This window comes from Spea bombifrons, chromosome 5, assembly GCF_027358695.1.
Source record: "Spea bombifrons isolate aSpeBom1 chromosome 5, aSpeBom1.2.pri, whole genome shotgun sequence".
In the NCBI taxonomy this organism is placed as follows: Eukaryota; Metazoa; Chordata; class Amphibia; order Anura; family Pelobatidae; genus Spea; species Spea bombifrons.
In genome coordinates this window covers 1370410-1391308 of record NC_071091.1, presented here as the reverse complement: position 1 = coordinate 1391308, position 20899 = coordinate 1370410, and the positions used below count along the sequence as shown (strand labels likewise).

Genomic DNA, 20899 nt, shown 5'->3' with positions numbered 1-20899 from the left:
GTACCGGGCAGCCTCAATCCGGGATAATGCCTTGTGAAGGAGGTCTCAGCCAATCAGAAGAGACCTCTCAACTCTCCTGATTGTCTGAGAGTTAAGAAGCCTCTCCTGATAGGCTGAGTCCCTCCTTCACACCAACTCAGAGTAAGCTGCAGCCAGCACCAGGTATGTGTTTGTCTGTTTGTGTGACTGTGTTTGTTTGTGTCACTGTTTGTCTGTTTGTTTGTGTGACTGTGTGTGTAATGTCTGGTAATAGAGGAGTTAATTTTCTGAATCTACTGCCTGGTATCAGAGGGGTTAACATTCTATATCTACTCATGTCTGTAATGAGCGTATGTATAAAATATTAAATCTGAACTCAACATGGTTGCCAAGGCTTCCTAATAATGAATATATCAGGGTGTATGTGAGTTATAAATATGTATAAAATGTATTTTATGTGTATTAGATATTTTATATTTTATATGTGTGTGGCAGAAAGAAAATTTGGTCACCCTATTTGGGGTCCCCCCTACGCTTTTAATCACCGGCGGCGGACCGCGGTAGTGGAATCTGAAGATGGCCGCACGTCTTCGAATATTTTTTATAAATTTTGTTTTAAATTTCATAATCAACTACGGTAATTTTCCCACAGCCCCTTTTCCCCACTATATCCTTTATTCCCCCCCCATACTGCACCTGTCCCCCCCACTCATTCCTGGGGACTTCTTGGCTCAGTGGGACGCGGCCAGTGTTCTCACGGGTGTTTGATTAGTTTATCGTATAACCGGATGGGGGATATGGATATTGATACCGTGCAGGAATTTGCCTATGAGTGATGGAAGGTCAGTGTGATCCGCTGAGCCGGCCTTTCTGAGGCGTTTAGTGGCCGGTGTTTGGCTCTTTCAGTAGCTCATAGATGTTGGTGTAGCCACCGAGGTGTGTTGGGCCTTTGCCTATGAATCGGGTGTTGTGGCCACGGAAGTTGAAGCTTCTGCTCCGGTAACTACTACTACACAAGAGAAGTGCAGAGGTAATGGGGGGCAGAATAGGGGTAAAGCCTCTGTGTAGGATTGGCACACGTTTTATTACGAGGGCTTTACGTTGTTGGTCAGAGTCGGGATGATCCTCTGGGATCACGCTGTCCTAAAATCTTTTGAGTGTGAGTGAGTGTGGAGTGTCCTGCTCCATTGGAGTCTTGGATGGTGTGTAGAGTGGGATGGAGTGGTGCGGCCCACGGGCTTGGACATTGGGAGAGACGGAGCCGTGCGGGCTGATCATACCGGTTTGGAGCTCTTGGTGTAAGTGCCCGATCTGCTAAATCAGCCGGCAGACGGTTAATGTCCTCGGATTGGCCGGGCGGGGAATGCGAATTTTGGGTTTGGTGACTTTTTGGGGAAAAGTAAAGTTATTTTACCGATATCTGTATGGATGCCGGAGGCCTAAACAGTCAAGGGAACATTATGCTGTTTTGGCCAATTTTAATAATTAACCATTTTCATAAAATATCCAAAACATTGTAAAAAGTCAGGAAACAATGACCTCTGTTGCCATGGTGACAGAGCGCTACCTAATATTTTAGGGTAGTTACAGATTATGCGGATTTATTAAATCTCCTTCAGATGAATAATTTCGTAGTGAATGTGTTTGGGAGGCTCTGTGGATTTGCCCCGGGGGTGATGGGGGTAAAGGGGGTGATGGGGGTTCCCTTCCTGCAGTCACCGGCACAGCTTTCCTTCTGCGTTATAAAATTCTGGTGACCCTAGCTTTGCGCAGTGGCAGTATCATAGCCAATGAGGTTTATCCGAGGCGTGATTATTGCTAATAAAATTCTGGTGACCCAACATACGCTACAGCGGTGTACACAGAGGCGAGGCGGACCCAGGTCAGAGGGGGGGCCAGGGGCAACACAATGTTATGGCATTAACACATGGCTGAGTATAATGTGAGTGGGGCCAGACAGGGCTAACAATTAGCCACACCCACTTCCCTCACACAGGCCCAGTTGGCTCTGCTGTAGATCCAGGTGTGAAGCCGCCGCCCTCGGGGGGCGGGGTGTCAACATAAAACCGAACCCCTCAAAGGATTACGTGGGCTGCGACCCGACGCCGTAACCATACGGCATAAATACATACAATCGGCCCCTACGAGCTGCCCTGGTGCCCCAGCCCCCCTCCCAAACCCCTGATGCCCCTCTCTCCTCCCCTGATGCCCCTCTTTTCTAGGAGGTCAGAATGTTTGCTGGGTATGAGGGCATCGCAGGGTTCTACAGCCCTAAAAGCCCCGATAATGTGTATAGAAACAGCAGGAAACGGCTTTATACATTAAACGGGGTAAATAAACCCAATTATTCTTCTAAATGCCCCGCTCAGTTACACAAATACCCCGCCATGGGGCACAAAGTCACATAAAGAGTCTGAGGAAAGCCACCGCCATGACTTTAATGCCAGCTCTTAAAACAAAAGTGCCCCTCTGCCCGTTAATAATGTTCGGGGGGGTGCCGAGGCTGTTCAGCGGAGCTTTGAGTTGGGGACTGATGTGACGTCTCCTCTATCCAGAAAATGTGATGTAAACGCGGTCGATTTTATTGTATTTTCTGCCCAAATTTTATTCGTTGTGATAATAATTGCTGCGCACCCGAGCTGCCGGCCATTTTGGGGTAAATAAAAGACGTTTTGGCACAAGCGGTGGTGTCTTTTGCTGAGTTTGCAATTTTTTACGCGCTGGTTGGGGTCCTTTAGGCGCAGGAGCCGCGTTCTTCCCGGTACGACGTATAGAATGTTAACGCGTAGAATGTCCAAAGGTTCCGTTCTCTGACGTTCTCATCGCTGCGGGGCGATGCCCATGGGCTATCCTTTAATGAAGGGGTTAATGTGTCGGGAAGACACAGCAGCCCCCTCCCCCCTCCCGAGTGGGATCTAATGGAACAATGAAGGGGGTGGGGGGGATTGTGGAGATTTGGAAGGGGGGTCCGGGGATCCATCGCACCTTCCCACCTCCTCTGCAGTGCCCACACCCTGCCTCCACTGCATGGGGAGGCTGATGACATCACACACAATGACAGCGCATCGTCAGAGCTGCCTCCTTATCAGCCGCTCGAGCTGCACTAATGCCTCTCCCTGCGCATGTCTGCAGCCCTGCAAGCTGAGCCGCCTGCGTCCTGCAAGCCCGGAGTCCGACCCCCCAACATACCCCGAGAAGACCCCGCCGATCACCAGAGGGAGGGCAGGAGGGGCAGAAGATGCCGGTGGAAGCCACAAAAGCCGAGGAGACCCCCCACCAGGATGCGATGATCCAGCATGTTGGAGCAGGTGAGGAGGGGGGTGGGGGGTATTACGCATGGTTTGCCCCTGCGTAGATACCCGGCTGTGGGCTTTTTGGGGCAGATTTATTCTACGAGAGGATTAGCCGGGGAATTAGCAGCTGCAGCCTGGACCAGATAGGGAGGGGGATGGGGACCAGGAGGGGGGCAGGTTGCTGATGCTCTGTACCTGCCCGGGGGGGGAATCGGGCAGAAATTGTCCCACCTGTATCAGATGACAGCGCAGGGCTGGGTATATACGCCGCGTGATGCTGAGGATCCTTAATGCCCCGATTATCCGAGACCTTTGGGTACGTCGTCAGGGTAACAGGATACTTACCCCAGCCTTGAGCGTTTCTGACCCCACCGACAGGCACATTTTGGAAATTACCCCGGCATCGCTAGTCGTAAACATATTTAATGCCAGCAACCTAAAAAAAACTAAATGGCCTGTTTGGCTCGGACGGGATGTGGCCCCTGGGTGATGGTGCGCAAGCGGCCCCCGGGAGCTGCTGACCCAAAAAGCTTACATGGTTTGGAGGAAAAATAATCGGGGCGGAATAATACAGCCCTCTACGGGGGGGCTGTGTGCTGATAACCAGGAGAGGGGCCCCAGGTTAAACCATTATGTTGACCCAGTTTACGCTGTCTGATCCAGGAGGGCCACACGGCCGGAGTTTGTGGGCCACGCATTTGGAATCACTAACTGCCCCCCAGGGTTCATATTGCCCACCCGTAATATATCACAGGACCACATAATCACCCCCATCACTGAGGTCTGTGTCCAGGGAGAGGGGTAACTACAAACACTTGCCCCCTCCTTCTTCGCAGGGTAGGGCAAAAATAAGAATCTAGAGGCTATTGGTTATCTACTGAAAAAGGGGAGAGTTTGGACCCCAGGAAGGCGATACTGATGGATAACGTTTATTGTTTGATGGGGTTAATTCCGCTGGATTTTACCCCAGGGGGCAGTGCGGATGTGGCAGAATCCGGGCGGCGGGGTATCTTTTCATGGTGGGTTGTCTGTCCTGCCCGGATCAGCGAGAAGCGGTGCGATGTGCTGCGGATCGCAGCCTCCATCAGGGCTATTATTGCAGCATGGCCGGTCTTAATATAGAAACACTCGGTCATGCGCGACCCACAAGCAGCTCGGAGCCAAAAAATGGATCTGTCTCTTTGCAGACACACTTATTCCTCCCCGTAATAATCTGTTCGTACTGGATGTTAAAGGGTTAAGTCATGGGTGTCATTCAGTTTGTGTGCCGTGTCTCGGGGGCCCCGGATTTGGTGCGTCACTCCATGCTGCGCAGGCTCAGGGCCCCCGGTCACTCGCTGATGTCTCTTACTGAGCAGCCCCCGGGTATCTCTCGCTGGGAAACTCACTGATGTCCTTCAACTGCAACCCTTGCCGGGCCGTCCTAGAAAAGAGGGGGAAGAAACAGGGGCATCAGGGTAGGAGAGAGGGGCACAGGGGACAAAAGAAGGGCACCAGGGGATTAAAGAGCTGGAAAGAGGGGCATCAGGGATTTGGGGTGCTTGGAAGGAACAGACGTGCCGTAAGACCCCCACCGGGTAGTAATTCCTAGAACCTCATTTAGTGAGTGTAATGTTTGCCGTGCGTGGGTACGGTGGGTGTTCTGGGTATGAGACCCCCTCCCCGTGGCGGTGATTGGCGTGTATTGGGCGAGACGGCCAGAGGCAGACAGAGCGCCGCATGATAAGTGCAGACAGGACGGGCCGGCAGGCTGCTTTGGGCCGGGCCGGGGGGGGGCTGCTTTGGGCCGGGCCCGCGGGCTGCTTTGGGTCGTCCCTGTCTTTGTCGCTCTGGGAACTCTCTGGTTTGACCTGCAGTCTCTGGGTGATGCGCGGCTCACCCGGGTCTCCGGCTAACTCCCCTCGCATTTGGCCCAGTCCAACTATCTGGTACTAGCCCCACCCCTCACAAAGCCAGCCCTCTACCTTTCAAGCCCCGCCCTCAGCACCCCGATTCTCCCAGGTAGAGTTGCGAGGTCTGCCAGAAAAGAGAGCGCTCCGGGCAGCCGCTCTCGTGTGACTACAACTCCAAAAACCCAGCTCAAAAAGAGTAGATTGTAAGCTCCCGGGAGCCGGCCCTCTTCTCCTTTTGTACGTTTGTTACTGTCTGTGAATTGAAATTATTCCACTGATTGCAGCAGCGCCATGGCATATGATAGCGCTATATAACTAAATGTAATGTAATGGAGGCTGCTTTTGGACATCATTCACCGGAGGCCAAGGCCAAATAGTGAGAGTTAAGAAAGCATTTCATCACTGAGGGGGAGGTGGATATATGGAACAGTTTACCAGCAGAAGTGGTAGAGCATAGTACAGTGAGGGGATTTAAACATGCACAGGACAGGCATAAGATGAGGCCAAGGACTGATCGAGGTTTTAGGTTTCATAGCAGACTAGACGGGATCGTTGGCTAATTAAAGCCCCCCCTTGTGTATCCCGTCGGAGCAGCCTTCTTAACTGCCTGTTCTCGGGATCTGCAGGATTATTCCTCCCCGTTACCTTCTCTCCTCTGCTGTTAAGTTGGTTCAGGCAGCCTTCATTGCAGTGAAAAGCGCCTATGGGCCCCTCTGGTACGGCAGCCTCCCCGATTGCGTAATAATTATCGGTATCTCGCTCCGCGTTAGTTGTTAAAATTCTGATGAAATCTCCTGATATGTTTAAAATTCACAGGACTGTCTCCGGTGGCTTCTGCCGCCTCGACTCCGAGCGGCGACTCCACTACCCCCAAGGCGTTGAGTCCCCTCCAGGAGTCTCCGCTGCTGACCGAGCCGCACGATGCAGGCAGAGCTCTGGCTTCCGGGTATCTCCGGACGAAGGAAGGAGACCGGCCTCAGCCCGAGGGGGCCAGCAGCGAAACGTCGGCCGGCTCCACCGCATCCGCTCCCAGTCTGGGCTCCGAGGCTTCCGGTGATCCGACCGCAGCGACCGAGGAGACGTCTGCAGAGGTCCAGAAGGTCCACGAAGCCCCCGAATCGATGCCCGACGCGCTGGAAACCAGAATAGTGATGGGGGAAGAAACGTCTTGTAACAACGAGGAAAGGGGCAGCGCGAATAAAGGCGATTCCAGGAGCAGGTCTGCCTCTGCGGACTCTTTACCTGGGTCTTCAATGCACTTACGGGACCCAAAAGCCGGAGTCTCCGAGGAGGACCCCGGACAGGAGGGGGGCAGAGACGTTGCTGCGTCAGGGTGTTCTGCTGTTTTGCACTTGGAGTGTAACGAGTCCAGCAAAGCGCATGCTCCGGAAGAAAGTTTCTTTTCTCAGGGTGAAGCAGTAGCTGATGTGCCTTCATTATTTCCCGAACCCACCAAAGAGCCACCCTGCAGCTCGGCGGAATGCGACGGTCTGCCGGTACAGAGTAAGCTTGCATGCAGCATTGACTCAGACCTTTACACCACCGCTCCTTCCACTCCGATAAAGACCATCTACTCGCATCTCAAGTATCATCCCTACACGAAGGGCGGCTTCAACGATGATCAAAACGACACAGAGAACGAGAGTTTGTCTTCACCCCCCACGTCCCCTTCAGGGTCCTACATGACTGCCGAAGGGGGGAGCTGGGGTTCCTCGGCCACGTCTAGCGGGTCCCCTTCCTGTTCTCCAAATCTGATGGCCGAGGCCGACACCATGGAAGCTTCCAATTCATACACAGACCCCTCGGCTGCCGAGGAAGACGTTCCTTGCGAAGACCCCTGTTGTATGTCGCCTGACATGCTGGAGGACGAGGATATCACGGAATTATGTGGTGGAGATAGTCAGCCCGAAGACTTCGGTTCAACCAATGAGGACGCCATAGATCAAGACGGTGGCCGGTCAAGTGCAGAAGAGGAGGATGAGGATGAAGATGAATGGGAAACAGACTTTGCCCCGTCCTTTACAAGTTTGCCTTTGTGTTCCGAGTACGTTAGTGCTGAGACTTCATTTTCCCCTGCTCTGTATGACCCCCAACAAACACGAATGCTAAGCGGCCCTTCAGAAAGCGATGGGACCCTGCAGCCAATATGTCCGCTGGCCAGCCTTCAAAGTGCTGAAAACGACCAAATGATTCCCGCTTTCATGTTACCTTTCCACGGAAGTTTGATTTTTGAAGCGGAATCGATGGAAATCACGTTGTTTCCTCAAGGAGAGTCTGTTGAGAGTGAGGTGACCGACGGGGAGGAAGAAGAGGAAGAAGAAGATGAAGACGATGACAGCACTTCCGCTTCCCTCCTTCACTCATTGTCAGAAACTTCCATCAACGAAGGAGTAGATGAGTCCTTTGCATACCAAGACGACACATCTGAGTCGTCAGATTCTGCATCTTACGATGGCGAGGAGGATGAAAAGCGCTACAGCACAGAGCAGTACACCATAACGACGGATTCCCCGCCACAAGCCACCGAGGCACCCTCTGGCACCCAGCTCAATTCATCCAATTCAGGCTGCGAGAGCGACATGGAGACGTCGTCGGAGCTATCCGACACGGACAACGAATGCGCAGAGTTCACGGAAGTTGTCGGGAACCCTGGAGATCTTTCAAAAGTCGGGGAACGTGCCTCGGGCCAGGTGAACCCCAGTTTCATGGAGAACCAAGCTAATGAGAAAGAAGACAAAGAACCAAGTGACGAGGAATACCAAGACGCTGACCGGTTACCAAATGTAGCACAACCCTCGTTATCCGACCGGCTTGGTGCCTCTCACGACAGCTCAAGTGAACAAGAGGAGTCCAGCAACAGCAACGCCCGACACGAAGAGGCAAACAGAGAACGCGTAAGGAGCGCGTTAGTTCTCACATCAGAACCTCACAACGATTCACAGTTTGTAGATAGACTGGACAACCGAGATGAGGCAACCGGGTCCTGGTCTGATAGTCCGGTAGAACAGCAGTCTTCCTCGTCGGAGCTGGATAACGTCCTTCAGACACGTCATGCTGGTGAATGTCTGATTGCTTGTTTCGATACAGATGAAGAACTTGACACTTTACCCCCACTGAACACCACCGCAGAAAGCATAAGAGAACAAGTCAGAGACTGCGAACGAAGTGGACGGCAAACGTCCATGGCCATCGAGATAACCAAAGATGACGATCGTATCCTTTCTCGTTCCGAAGACCTGGGGAGTTTTGACTCGAGCAGCGGAAACGATCTGTCAGAGTCCCCCAAGCAGACGGAGGTCTCTTTAGATTATGCTATCGACCCCGGGGACCTGGGAAGGTTTAATAGGGACTTGGAAATTACAGAACTTGAAAAGAAAGACCTGGACTCGGAAAGCTGCACCCAACATGATTTCCAGGAGCAAATGCCTGAGGGGGAATGCTTGTTTGCCTGTTACGACTCTGAAGATGACCTGGCTGATGGAGCCGACCGTCCGTCGGTTCTCGAGCGGATCTACAGACATCAGGAGGAAGCAACTGCTAGTTACGGTTTAAACCAGGTAACTTATGGTGCAGAATCCAGCGTATCGGCCTCATATATGGAAGCATCAGCGGCAGTGATAACCGGTTCAGAGTCTCAAGACAAGCATCCGGTGTCGAGCCCAATACCCTTCAGTGATGAATATCCTAGCGCTGATAGACCTTCCCCTGGCCAACTTATAACCATAATAAACAATTCAGAGGAGAGACACGGAAAGGCTGCAACTTCTTCTATTAACAGCGACCTAACCAATACTGCATACGGAAAAGGTCAAGAGTCCGTCGAGGGAAGACATGAACTGGAAGACATCCCAAAAGATGAAACATCTGTTCTGGATACAGAATCTGAGACGGCAGAGCTCAGCTGGCAATCCACAGGTTTGGATTCCTCTCTGCCAGAGAGCCCCGTTATTCACAGCGACCTCGATAAATGTCCGTATTATTCAAGGAAGCGCAACAAAGAGGGTCCTCAGAACCAAATCCCAGAAGACGAGGGCGCGATAATCTCCGACCGTTCTACCCACCGAACTCAAGCCACGGCTCTGTCAGAAAATACGCGGCCTGACAACAAATGCAAAGATGAAAGTAAATCTCACAGAGCAGATGGCGACCAACCGGCTTCCAAAGAGCCACCAGATCGAGAGCAAGGGGCGCGCCAAACCCTTCCTGACGCTCGTATGGATAGAGGAGGCTTTCCTAACCAGGCGAATATCCCTGTTTTACATCGAAGCGACGTCTCAGGTGCTGCGCCGGACGTCAGTCTGGGAAATAAAAACCTCCCGGTATCGGAAAATGAGGACGAGGACGGTTTACGGCTGACAAACCAACCGACGGCTCAGGAAACTGGAGACATCGGAGTAGAATGTGTGCCAGGAGGAGGCTTGGATTTAAATAACGAAACGACGGGCCGGGAAAATGAAGGTCCCAATGTTCCTGCGCGAACTGACCCTCATCCAGAAGCAAGAGAAGAATCTGCAGCCGGTGAGGAAACTCTGGACAAGCGCTTTGATTCTTCTTCAGGAACGAAAGATATTTTGGCAGAACACAAAGCCGCTGCATTGACCAATATTCTTACATTTAACAAAGATTCTACGTATAGAAGTGGGGATATTTTTAAAGGAAATACAGAAAGGGGTCTAAGCTCTCGGTTGTTTGGAGCAGAAGATGGACGTTCAGAGGCCTTCGTTAGAAGTGACGATGCGGATTCAGAGTATGCGGTCACAGAAGAACGAGCGACCGGAGCTGAGGCATCTACACCATGTGCAGACCTTTCCAAATGTCCAAATATTATTCTCCAAATGAGAGACCCTACCCTTCCATCACAGGCTGTCAGACAAGATTCTGCCAGCGCCTTCCCCAAAACTGTTACAAAAGATCCGAGGGAGACGTCCAACGACCTTCAGGAAATGAGCAGGCTGCTTCAGGGCTCTTTTGGAAAGTTGGAGGCTTTGGACCAGAACATGAGGTCTGGCTCTCCCGGAGCGTCCAAGATCACCCTTAGCTCTTCCAAGGTGTGCGGTGAAGAGAAGACATTCCCTGGGGTTGCTGAAGACAATCAGACAAAGAGCGATGGTGCGGGAAGTCGGTCTGGGAAAGGTGACGCTTGCGCTCGGGAGGGAGACGTTTGCCGAAACAGGCAGACGTTGGAGAAGAAACAAGTTGAGGAGGACATTGTGGCTGCAGACATTTCCTTTGACGATAATCACAGACAGGAGGACGCATCGGGCGATCAGGGTGGGACAGGAGAAAAAAAATATCCAGAGCTCCAGGATGAGTCCAGCAAAAGACAAACTGAAGTGAACAGCACGACAGAAGCGTCTGATTCCGGCAGAGGCTCGCCTGGTGGGGCAGCTAAAGGGCAGAGATCCCAGCAGGACAATTTGCAACGCGACCAGACTCACGATGAGCCGGTGAGCTCCAAACTCCAACCTTCTCTGCACAGAACATTAAAGGGTGAAGGCAAACAATCCTCTACCCCTAATGCCCCAGAGAAACCCCCTCTCTCTACCGGCTCTGGGGTAAATAAAGTGCCTCCGTCTCCTCTCTGCTCAAGGCCTGATGTCGGTCCTTTGGATGAAGAGTCCAGAGAACCCAAAGAAAGCTCCAGAGACTCCAAGGAGAGTTCCAGAGATCCATTCAGGAGCTCCAGGGATCTCAAGGAGACATCCAGAGACATCAAGGAAAGCTCCAGAGATCCCAAGAAGTCTTCATCAGGTATTCCTCTCTGCATGCTTCTTCACTTCTCCTTGAGATCAGATGTCCTCGGTTGATGATATTTGCAAAGTCTGGTTTTTTTTATGTGTTTCTGTATGAAACACCACTTGTTACAGGAAAGGGTTAAAGTCTTTTCTGTTACAATATGGCAGAAAAAATATTTATTAAATTCAAGGAATAACCCAATTAAATTCTGGGCACTCAAACGCTGCTATATAAGAGAATGGGAGGCTCTATACTTATATATTACTGTATACAGAGCTGGGGTGTTATTAGTTTATACAGCGCTGGGGGGTTATATTACTGTATACAGCGATGGGGGGTTATATTACTGTATACAGCGCTGGGGTGTTATTAGTTTATACAGCGCTGGAGGGTTATATTACTGTATACAGCGCTGGGGGGTTATATTACTGTATACAGCGCTGGGGTGTTATTAGTTTATACAGCGCTGGGGGGTTATATTACTGTATACAGCGCTGGGGGTTATATTACTGTATACAGCGCTGGGGGTTATATTACTGTATACAGTGCTGGGGGTTATATTACTGTATACAGCGCTGGGGGTTATATTACTGTATACAGCGCTGGGGGTTATATTACTGTATACAGCGCTGGGGGTATATTACTGTATACAGCGCTGGGGGTTATATTACTGTATACAGCGCTGGGGGGGTTATATTACTGTATACAGCGCTGGGGGTTATATTACTGTATACAGCGCTGGGGGGGTTATATTACTGTATACAGCGCTGGGGTGTTATTAGTTTATACAGCGCTGGGGGGTTATATTACTGTATACAGCGCTGGGGGTTATATTACTGTATACAGCGCTGGGGGTTATATTACTGTATACAGCGCTGGGGGTTATATTACTGTATACAGCGCTGGGGGTTATATTACTGTATACAGCGCTGGGGGGTTATATTACTGTATACAGTGCTGGGGGTTATATTACTGTATACAGCGCTGGGGGTTATATTACTGTATACAGCGCTGGGGGTTATATTACTGTATACAGCGCTGGGGGTTATATTACTGTATACAGCGCTGGGGGTTATATTACTGTATACAGCGCTGGGGGTATATTACTGTATACAGCGCTGGGGGGGTTATATTACTGTATACAGCGCTGGGGGTTATATTACTGTATACAGCGCTGGGGTGTTATTAGTTTATACAGCGCTGGGGGGTTATATTACTGTATACAGCACTGGGGGTTATATTACTGTATACAGCGCTGGGGTGTTATTAGTTTATACAGCGCTGGGGGTTATATTACTGTATACAGCGCTGGGGGGGTTATATTACTGTATACAGCGCTGGGGTGTTATTAGTTTATACAGCGCTGGGGGTTATATTACTGTATACAGCACTGGGGGTTATATTACTGTATACAGCGCTGGGGTGTTATTAGTTTATACAGCGCTGGGGGGTTATATTACTGTATACAGCGATGGGGGGTTATATTACTGTATACAGCGCTGGGGGTTATATTACTGTATACAGTGCTGGGGGTTATATTACTGTATACAGCGCTGGGGGGGTTATATTACTGTATACAGCGCTGGGGGGGTTATATTACTGTATACAGCGCTGGGGGTTATATTACTGTATACAGCGCTGGGGGTTATATTACTGTATACAGCGCTGGGGGTTATATTACTGTATATAGCACTGGGGGGTTATATTACTGTATACAGCGCTGGGGGTTATATTACTGTATACAGCGCTGGGGGGTTATATTACTGTATACAGTGCTGGGGGTTATATTACTGTATACAGCGCTGGGGGTTATATTACTGTATACAGTGCTGGGGGGGTTATATTACTGTATACAGGGCTGGGGGGTTATATTACTGTATACAGCGCTGGGGGGGTTATATTACTGTATACAGCGCTGGGGGGTTATATTACTGTATACAGCGCGGGGGTTATATTACTGTATACAGCGCTGGGGGTTATATTACTGTATACAGCGCTGGGGGTTATATTACTGTATACAGCGCTGGGGGTTATATTACTGTATACAGCGCTGGGGGTTATATTACTATATACAGCGCGGGGGTTATATTACTGTATACAGCGCTGGGGGTTATATTACTGTATACAGCGCTGGGGGTTATATTACTATATACAGCGCGGGGGTTATATTACTGTATACAGCGCTGGGGGTTATATTACTGTATACAGCGCTGGGGGTTATATTACTGTATACAGCGCTGGGGGTTATATTACTATATACAGCGCGGGGGTTATATTACTGTATACAGCGCTGGGGGTTATATTACTGTATACAGCGCTGGGGGGGTTATATTACTGTATACAGCACTGGGGGGTTATATTACTGTATACAGTGCTGGGGGGTTATATTACTGTATACAGCGCTGGGGGTTATATTACTGTATACAGCGCCGGGGTTATATTACTGTATACAGGGCTGGGGGGTTATATTACTGTATACAGCGCTGGGGGTTATATTACTGTATACAGTGCTGGGGGTTATATTACTGTATACAGCGCTGGGGGTTATATTACTGTATACAGTGCTGGGGGGTATTACTGTATACAGCGCTGGGGGGTTATATTACTGTATACAGCGCTGGGGGTTATATTACTGTATACAGCTCTGGGGGGTTATATTACTGTATATAGCGCTGGGGGGTTATATTACTGTATACAGCGCTGGGGGTTATATTACTGTATACACCGCTGGGGGGTTATATTACTGTATACAGCGCTGGGGGTTATATTACTGTATACAGCGCTGGGGGTTATATTACTGTATACAGCGCTGGGGGGGGATATTACTGTATATAATCATACGGTATGAATGTCCATGCGCAGACCCCGTCACTTTCTCTGTTGTTTGCAGTCAGTTCCAAGCCCCCCGCTCTGACCCCTGACACCCCGGCCCCCGGTACTCCCCCCGGCAGGAGGCAGTTGTCATCAGTCACCGAGCCGGCGGGGGAGAAGCCCCACCACAGATCCCCGGCATCCGACCCCAGCTCGTCCAGCGAGAGCGAACCCACCTCGCGAGGGGCAGAGATGCCGGTCGTCAGGGAGACGTCAGCCGTGACCCTCCTCGGTATCAACAAACCTCTGCTGAGGCAGAGAGGCTGCGAGGCCGTCGGCCACAGAGGTAACGGGGGCCAAAAACATTCTATGATATATGTGATGGATACAGGAGGGCGGATATAGAGGAGGATACATAGAATCCGAGGACCTGTCATAGAGCAGTGCTTGGTGGGTGGATGCGTGGAACAGCCTCCCAGCAGCAGTGTTAGAGGGTAATCCTGTGAGGAATGGGGCATGAGTATAAGAGAAGACCAAGTGAGGTTTGATGACCGGATTAGATGTTCTTATCGGTTGGATCTATTGGGTCCGGATACCCGCGGAATGCGGAGTCATCGGTTTGTTCCCCGTGATGTCATGGCCCATGTGATGTCATGGCCCACGTGATGTCATGGCCCCCGTGACACTTTCCTGCTGCTCACCCCCGTCTTTGCCGCAGGTTCATGTAATGATTCAGAGAGTAACGACGAGTCTCTGCCGGAGCTGGAGGAACCGGAGCTGAGCGAGCCTCGGACGTCGTCGGGTCAGGTACTGTCCCAGCAGCGCATTGGGGGGGTTTAATGAAATGCGTCGGGGGGGGTGCGGCTCCCTGCGTGGGGTTAGAATGTGTGAGTGCGTAGCGGGGCCGCCCTGCTCGCAGGTATCTGCGCATGCACACAGAGCCGGCAGCATGGGGGTCCCGGCAGGAAAGGCTGCAGGGACTGTTGGGGTATTAATGACATATTTACACCCTGCCCTTCCCCCGTGGAACCCCCGTAACTTCTATGGGGCCACCTCTGGAGAGACGCTAAAACGAACCCCCATAAAGAAAGGGTTAAGAAACCTGGGACTCGGGGGCAAAAGAGGAAACTTACCCCTTACATACCCAGAGGATCTGCAGGGGCTCAAAATCAGGGGCAATTACAAGGAGGGGAGGTTCAGGAACTGGGCTGAACGAGTAACGGATAGGGATAGAGGTCCTAGAGGTCAGGCTATCGTTATTTCCACCACCGCTGGCCAGGATTTGTGAGATTTGTAGGTTTATGGAGGTTGCATTTTCTGGCTGCGTAGTTATCATGGCGCAGGATCTGATTGGTTGGGGCAGATTATACCCCAGGGGCTGTTCCTTAGGAGACCAACAGAAAACAGACATAGTTGTCATGGCGTAACGCAAGGTCCTGATCCCCTCCCTGTATATGTATAAATCAGTGACACCCTGTGTAATGTATAGATAAATCAGTGACCGGCCCCCTGTATAATGTATAGGTAAATCAGTGACCGGCCCCTGTATAATGTTTAGATAAATCAGTGACCGGCCCCTGTATAATGTATAGATAAATCAGTGACCGGCCCCCTGTATAATGTATAGATAAATCAGTGACCGGCCCCCTGTATAATGTATAGATAAATCAGTGACCGGCCCCTGTATAATGTATAGATAAATCAGTGACCGGACCCTGTATAATGTATAGATAAATCAGTGACCGGACCCCTGTATAATGTATAGGTAAATCAGTGACCGGCCCCTGTATAATGTATAGGTAAATCAGTGACCGGCCCCTGTATAATGTATAGATAAATCAGTGACCGGCCCCTGTATAATGTATAGATAAATCAGTGACCGGCCCCTGTATAATGTATAGATAAATCAGTGACCGGCCCCCTGTATAATGTATAGATAAATCAGTGACCGGCCCCCTGTATAATGTATAGGTAAATCAGTGACCGGCCCCTGTATAATGTATAGGTAAATCAGTGACCGGCCCCTGTATAATGTATAGATAAATCAGTGACCGGCCCCTGTATAATGTATAGATAAATCAGTGACCGGCCCCTGTATAATGTATAGATAAATCAGTGACCGGCCCCCTGTATAATGTATAGATAAATCAGTGACCGGCCCCCTGTATAATGTATAGATAAATCAGTGACCGGCCCCTGTATAATGTATAGATAAATCAGTGACCGGCCCCTGTATAATGTATAGATAAATCAGTGACCCGGCCCCCTGTATAATGTATAGATTAATCAGTGACCGGCCCCTGTATAATGTATAGATAAATCAGTGACCGGCCCCCTGTATAATGTATAGATAAATCAGTGACCGGCCCCCTGTATAATGTATAGATAAATCAGTGACCGGCCCCTGTATAATGTATAGATAAATCAGTGACCGGCCCCTGTATAATGTATAGATAAATCAGTGACCCGGCCCCCTGTATAATGTATAGATTAATCAGTGACCGGCCCCTGTATAATGTATAGATAAATCAGTGACCGGCCCCCTGTATAATGTATAGATAAATCAGTGACCGGCCCCCTGTATAATGTATAGATAAATCAGTGACCGGCCCCTGTATAATGTATAGATAAATCAGTGACCGGCCCCTGTATAATGTATAGATAAATCAGTGACCCGGCCCCCTGTATAATGTATAGATTAATCAGTGACCGGCCCCTGTATAATGTATAGATAAATCAGTGACCGGCCCCCTGTATAATGTATAGATAAATCAGTGACCGGCCCCCTGTATAATGTATAGATAAATCAGTGACCGGCCCCCCTGTATAATGTATAGATTAATCAGTGACCGGCCCCTGTATAATGTATAGATAAATCCCTCTTTTCTAGGAGGGCAGAATGTTTGTGGGGTATGAGGGGATCGCAGGGTTCTACCTGATAATGTGTATGGAAACAGCACGGGGTAGACCAGGATTTCGTGGGGGGTCTCTTTATGGGACTCGTGATCTTCTGTCTGTCTCTTTCCAGAACCAGCTGTCTCACTGCGCCGGCTCCGGGGAGGAATCACTGAGCAAATCCAAGCAGAGTCGCAGCGAGAAGAAAGCCCGCAAGGTGAGTAGTCTCATGGCATCGACGCCAGGCTGGGGTGGCTTCTGTGACACCTACCCCAGTACGGGGGGTAAAACCACCTCCTAATCAGGACCCCCTGTGCAGGGAGAGGCAAATTATTAATCAGAGAAATGCATTCTCCCCCAGGCCATGTCCAAGCTGGGTCTGCGGCCGGTCCACGGAGTCACCAGGATCACCATCCGCAAGTCCAAGAACATCTTATTCGTCATCACGAAGCCGGACGTCTTCAAGAGCCCCGCGTCCGACATCTACATCGTGTTCGGAGAAGCCAAGGTGAGAGACCCCCGCTGAACGAGAGCCGCGCGGAATGAGAGCGCTAGCCTCTGAGTACAGGAGCCGCGCGGAATGAGAGCGCTAGCCTCTGAGTACAGGAGCCGCGCGGAATGAGAGCGCTAGCCTCTGAGTACAGGAGCTGCGCGCAATGAGAGCGCTAGCCTCTGAGTACAGGAGCCGCGCGGAATGAGAGCGCTAGCCTCTGAGTACAGGAGCCACGCGGAATGAGAGCGCTAGCCTCTGAGTACATGAGCCGCGCGGAATGAGAGTGCTAGCCTCTGAGTACAGGAGCCGCGCCGAATGAGAGCGCTAGCCTCTGAGTACATGAGCCGCGCGGAATGAGAGTGCTAGCCTCTGAGTACAGGAGCCGCGCAGAATGAGAGCGCTAGCCTCTGAGTACAGGAGCCGCGCGGAATGAGAGCTCTAGCCTCTGAGTACATGAGCCGCGCGGAATGAGAGTGCTAGCCTCTGAGTACAGGAGCCGCGCAGAATGAGAGCGCTAGCCTCTGAGTACAGGAGCCGCGCGGAATGAGAGCTCTAGCCTCTGAGTACATGAGCCGCGCGGAATGAGAGTGCTAGCCTCTGAGTACAGGAGCCGCGCGGAATGAGAGCGCTAGCCTCTGAGTAAATGAATGATACATTGTATTCGGGCTGCATTCATCCAGCAGGACTGTTTAGTTTACCGGCCCCTGCTGCCCCCCTCCCGGCAGGCGGACCCCCGGGGTTACTTGACGCGATATCGCCGAATTGGAAAAATTGTTTAGCCGTTTAAACCCGTAAGAAATCTGCCCCTCAGAGGCGTGGCCGGATTTCATGGCAGCGATTGGATCAGGGCACGCGCGGTTTTGGGGTTGGGGTTTCGGCGGCCCCTGTGGCCGTTACCGCTGGTCCGGGGGGCCAATAGTAAAATAGGATTTATTGATCGTTTCAGATTGAAGATTTATCGCAGCAAGTCCACAAAGCGGCCGCCGAGAAGTTTAAAGTCCCGATGGAGCATTCCCCGCTGATCACCGAAACTGCCCCCACGCTCACCATCAAGGAGGAGAGCGAGGAAGAGGAAGAGGTGAGAGCCGCATCCCGGGGCATAACTAAAAACCATACGGCCCCGGAGCGAAAACTGCCCCAGGGCCCTGACTTCACCGAGCAAAAGGTCCCAGGGGCTCCAACTGTGCCCCCAAACAGCTTGTCAGTGCCCCCCGCAGAGTGCAGACTGAGCCAGCAGGCAGGAAATGGATGTGATGTCACTTCCTGCATGCCTCCGTAGTACCCACCCAGCTTTAAAGGAGCGGCAGTTGCGACCCCTGTGACCATGATTGTTACGCCCCGGCCAGGGAAATTTATAGATCAAAAAATACTGCTTTAACATGGTATATTGTTACAATTTTTAGTATTTTTTATACATCGTCTTGACAGCGGGGGCCTTAGGCAGGCGAATCAAACACCCGCTTATGCATGTAACAAAAGGGGTAATTATGTTACAGGAACCTGAGGAGAAGAGATCAGTGGGGGGGGGGGGGTGTTACCGTATGTTGAGTTACATTTCCTTTCCTGACCTCAGATGTCTTTACTTAATTATTATTACTGAAGACGAGACCTCCGAGGCCTGACTTTTTACATCTTCTTTTTTTTCTGCGTTGGTCCAATAAAACGGATCATCCACTAAAGACTCCGTCACCTGAGAACACGGCCGACTACCTGATACCCCACTGCGGCTACCGCACCGCCGCTCACATTACAACCTATTCATCTTTTATTGCATCTTGGGGAGGTGGGAGAGGCATATGGCCTGAATCTGTTTTACTATACTGAGAGGGTGTTAGATAAGTGGAGCAGCCTCCCAGCAGTAGAGGGTAATACAGCGAGGGTATTAAACATGCATGGGATAGACATATGGCTCCTGAATCTAAAATGAGACCAACGCAGAGGTCTCCTTGCTGAATCTCGTTCCTTATAACAGGTGGATGAGACGGGGCTGGAGGCGCGAGACATCGAGCTGGTGATGGCGCAGGCCAACGTATCCCGAACCAAGGCCGTGCGGGCGCTGAGACACAACAACAACGACATAGTGAACGCCATAATGGTAAGGAGGCAGATATCACGAGGTCATCGATACGGAGCAAACTTTGCACTAGAGCCCCCCGCTGCTGCCAGATGGTAGATATGTAGAACAGCCTCCCAGCAGAGGTGGTAGAGGGTAATACAGTGAGGGTATTAAACATGCATGGGATAGACATACGGCTCCTGAATCTAAGACGAGACCAACGACTGATTAAGGTTTGAGTCGTTACAGCAGGAGAAACGGGCGACTAGACGGGGGCCGGATGGGGGCCGGATGGGGGCCGATCTGCCGCGGGTTATTGTTGAATCTCCGCATGTTTTTATTTTTTTGTTCCGCATCTGACTGCATTTTCTTTCTTTACAGGAATTAACCATGTAGCTGCCGCCCCGGCCGCACCTCCTGCCCCCGGCTCCCAGGTACCCGTTAGGTCCGGCTCTGTATTAGACCCGCATTAACTCCTCGGATGCTGCTCAATAAATCCTGCCTGATAACTGCCCCCGACTCGTTACTAATCCTAACAGACTGAGTGACGCGGGGGAGGGGGGGCAGGTACACACAGGACACGACGTCTGCCCCTCACTGCCACGTCGTGCATGACAGGGGTCCGAGCACCGAGTCACCTCCGACCAGCCCTAACCCTTATCGCTGATTTATCTATACATTATACAGGGGGCCGGTCACTGATTTATCTATACATTATACAGGGGGCCGTCACTGATTTATCTATACATTATACAGGGGGCCGGTCGCTGATTTATCTATACATTATACAGGGGGCCGGTCGCTGATTTATCTATACATTATACAGGGGGCCGGTCACTGATTTATCTATACATTATACAGGGGGCCGGCTCACTGATTTATCTATACATTATACAGGGGGCCGGCTCACTGATTTATCTATACATTATACAGGGGGCCGGCTCACTGATTTATCTATACATTATACAGGGGCCGGTCACTGATTTATCTATACATTATACAGGGGGCCGGGTCACTGATTTATCTATACATTATACAGGGGGCTGGCACACTGATTTATCTATACATTATACAGGGGGCCGGTCACTGATTTATCTATACATTATACAGGGGGCCGGTCACTGATTTAACTATACATTACGCAGGGCCGGCTTAGGGGTCAGTCCGTCATAATGTGCAGTGAAGGCCGGGAGATTAATGTTCAGCGCTCCTGCACCTTCCCCATTTAGTGAATATACCCCACAGCGTCGGGGGTCACGGGGCGCCCACCACCTGGCTCAGTTTCGATTGGAATCACAGACTGCATTAAATGAACTTCTATATTTACAGTTAAAAAACTACATAAAAAAAAAGCATAAAAGATGAGTAAACAGATAATACAGAATATTATATAAAAAAAAACCGCAATAATTCTACGCGCCCAAAACTCACACAACGGCAGTAACAGGAAATCAAAGGGTTAACGTTCAGTACAAGGGCCACCCCAAGGGCCACAGTTTTACTTAGGGGTTTTACACGCTGGGCTTCAGACCGATGATGTCACCGTGGCGAAGATGGTATTGAAGCCGATTTGCCCCGCGCCGTAGGATTTTAGGGGTATTTCATTTTTCAAAGGCCGGAATTTACCGAATCTCATGATTTTTGTAAAATGAAATCCTAGAAATATTCTTAATCGATTTGTCTCTACGGAGGGCCAATGACAGTCGTGATGTAAAGAGAGCGATTCGAAGCCCTGATTGGCTGC

The 20899-nt window shown here is 50.6% G+C and overlaps 1 protein-coding gene and 1 pseudogene across 1 annotated transcript; both read left to right on the top strand.

Annotated features, from left to right (window-relative positions):
• The first annotated feature begins 1740 nt into the window (after positions 1-1740).
• LOC128498532 (uncharacterized) lies at positions 1741-1825 on the top strand (annotated as a pseudogene).
• Positions 1826-3112: 1287 nt separating this feature from the next.
• LOC128496834 (microtubule-associated protein futsch-like) lies at positions 3113-19666 on the top strand. The gene is made up of 9 exons (XM_053466641.1): positions 3113-3287; positions 5981-10915; positions 13791-14057; positions 14430-14518; positions 16740-16823; positions 16968-17114; positions 18046-18177; positions 19072-19194; positions 19537-19666. Exons 1-9 carry the CDS (start codon positions 3218-3220, stop codon positions 19549-19551), a joined length of 5862 nt encoding a protein of 1953 aa, XP_053322616.1. The 5' UTR covers positions 3113-3217; the 3' UTR covers positions 19552-19666.
• The last annotated feature ends 1233 nt before the right edge of the window (positions 19667-20899 follow it).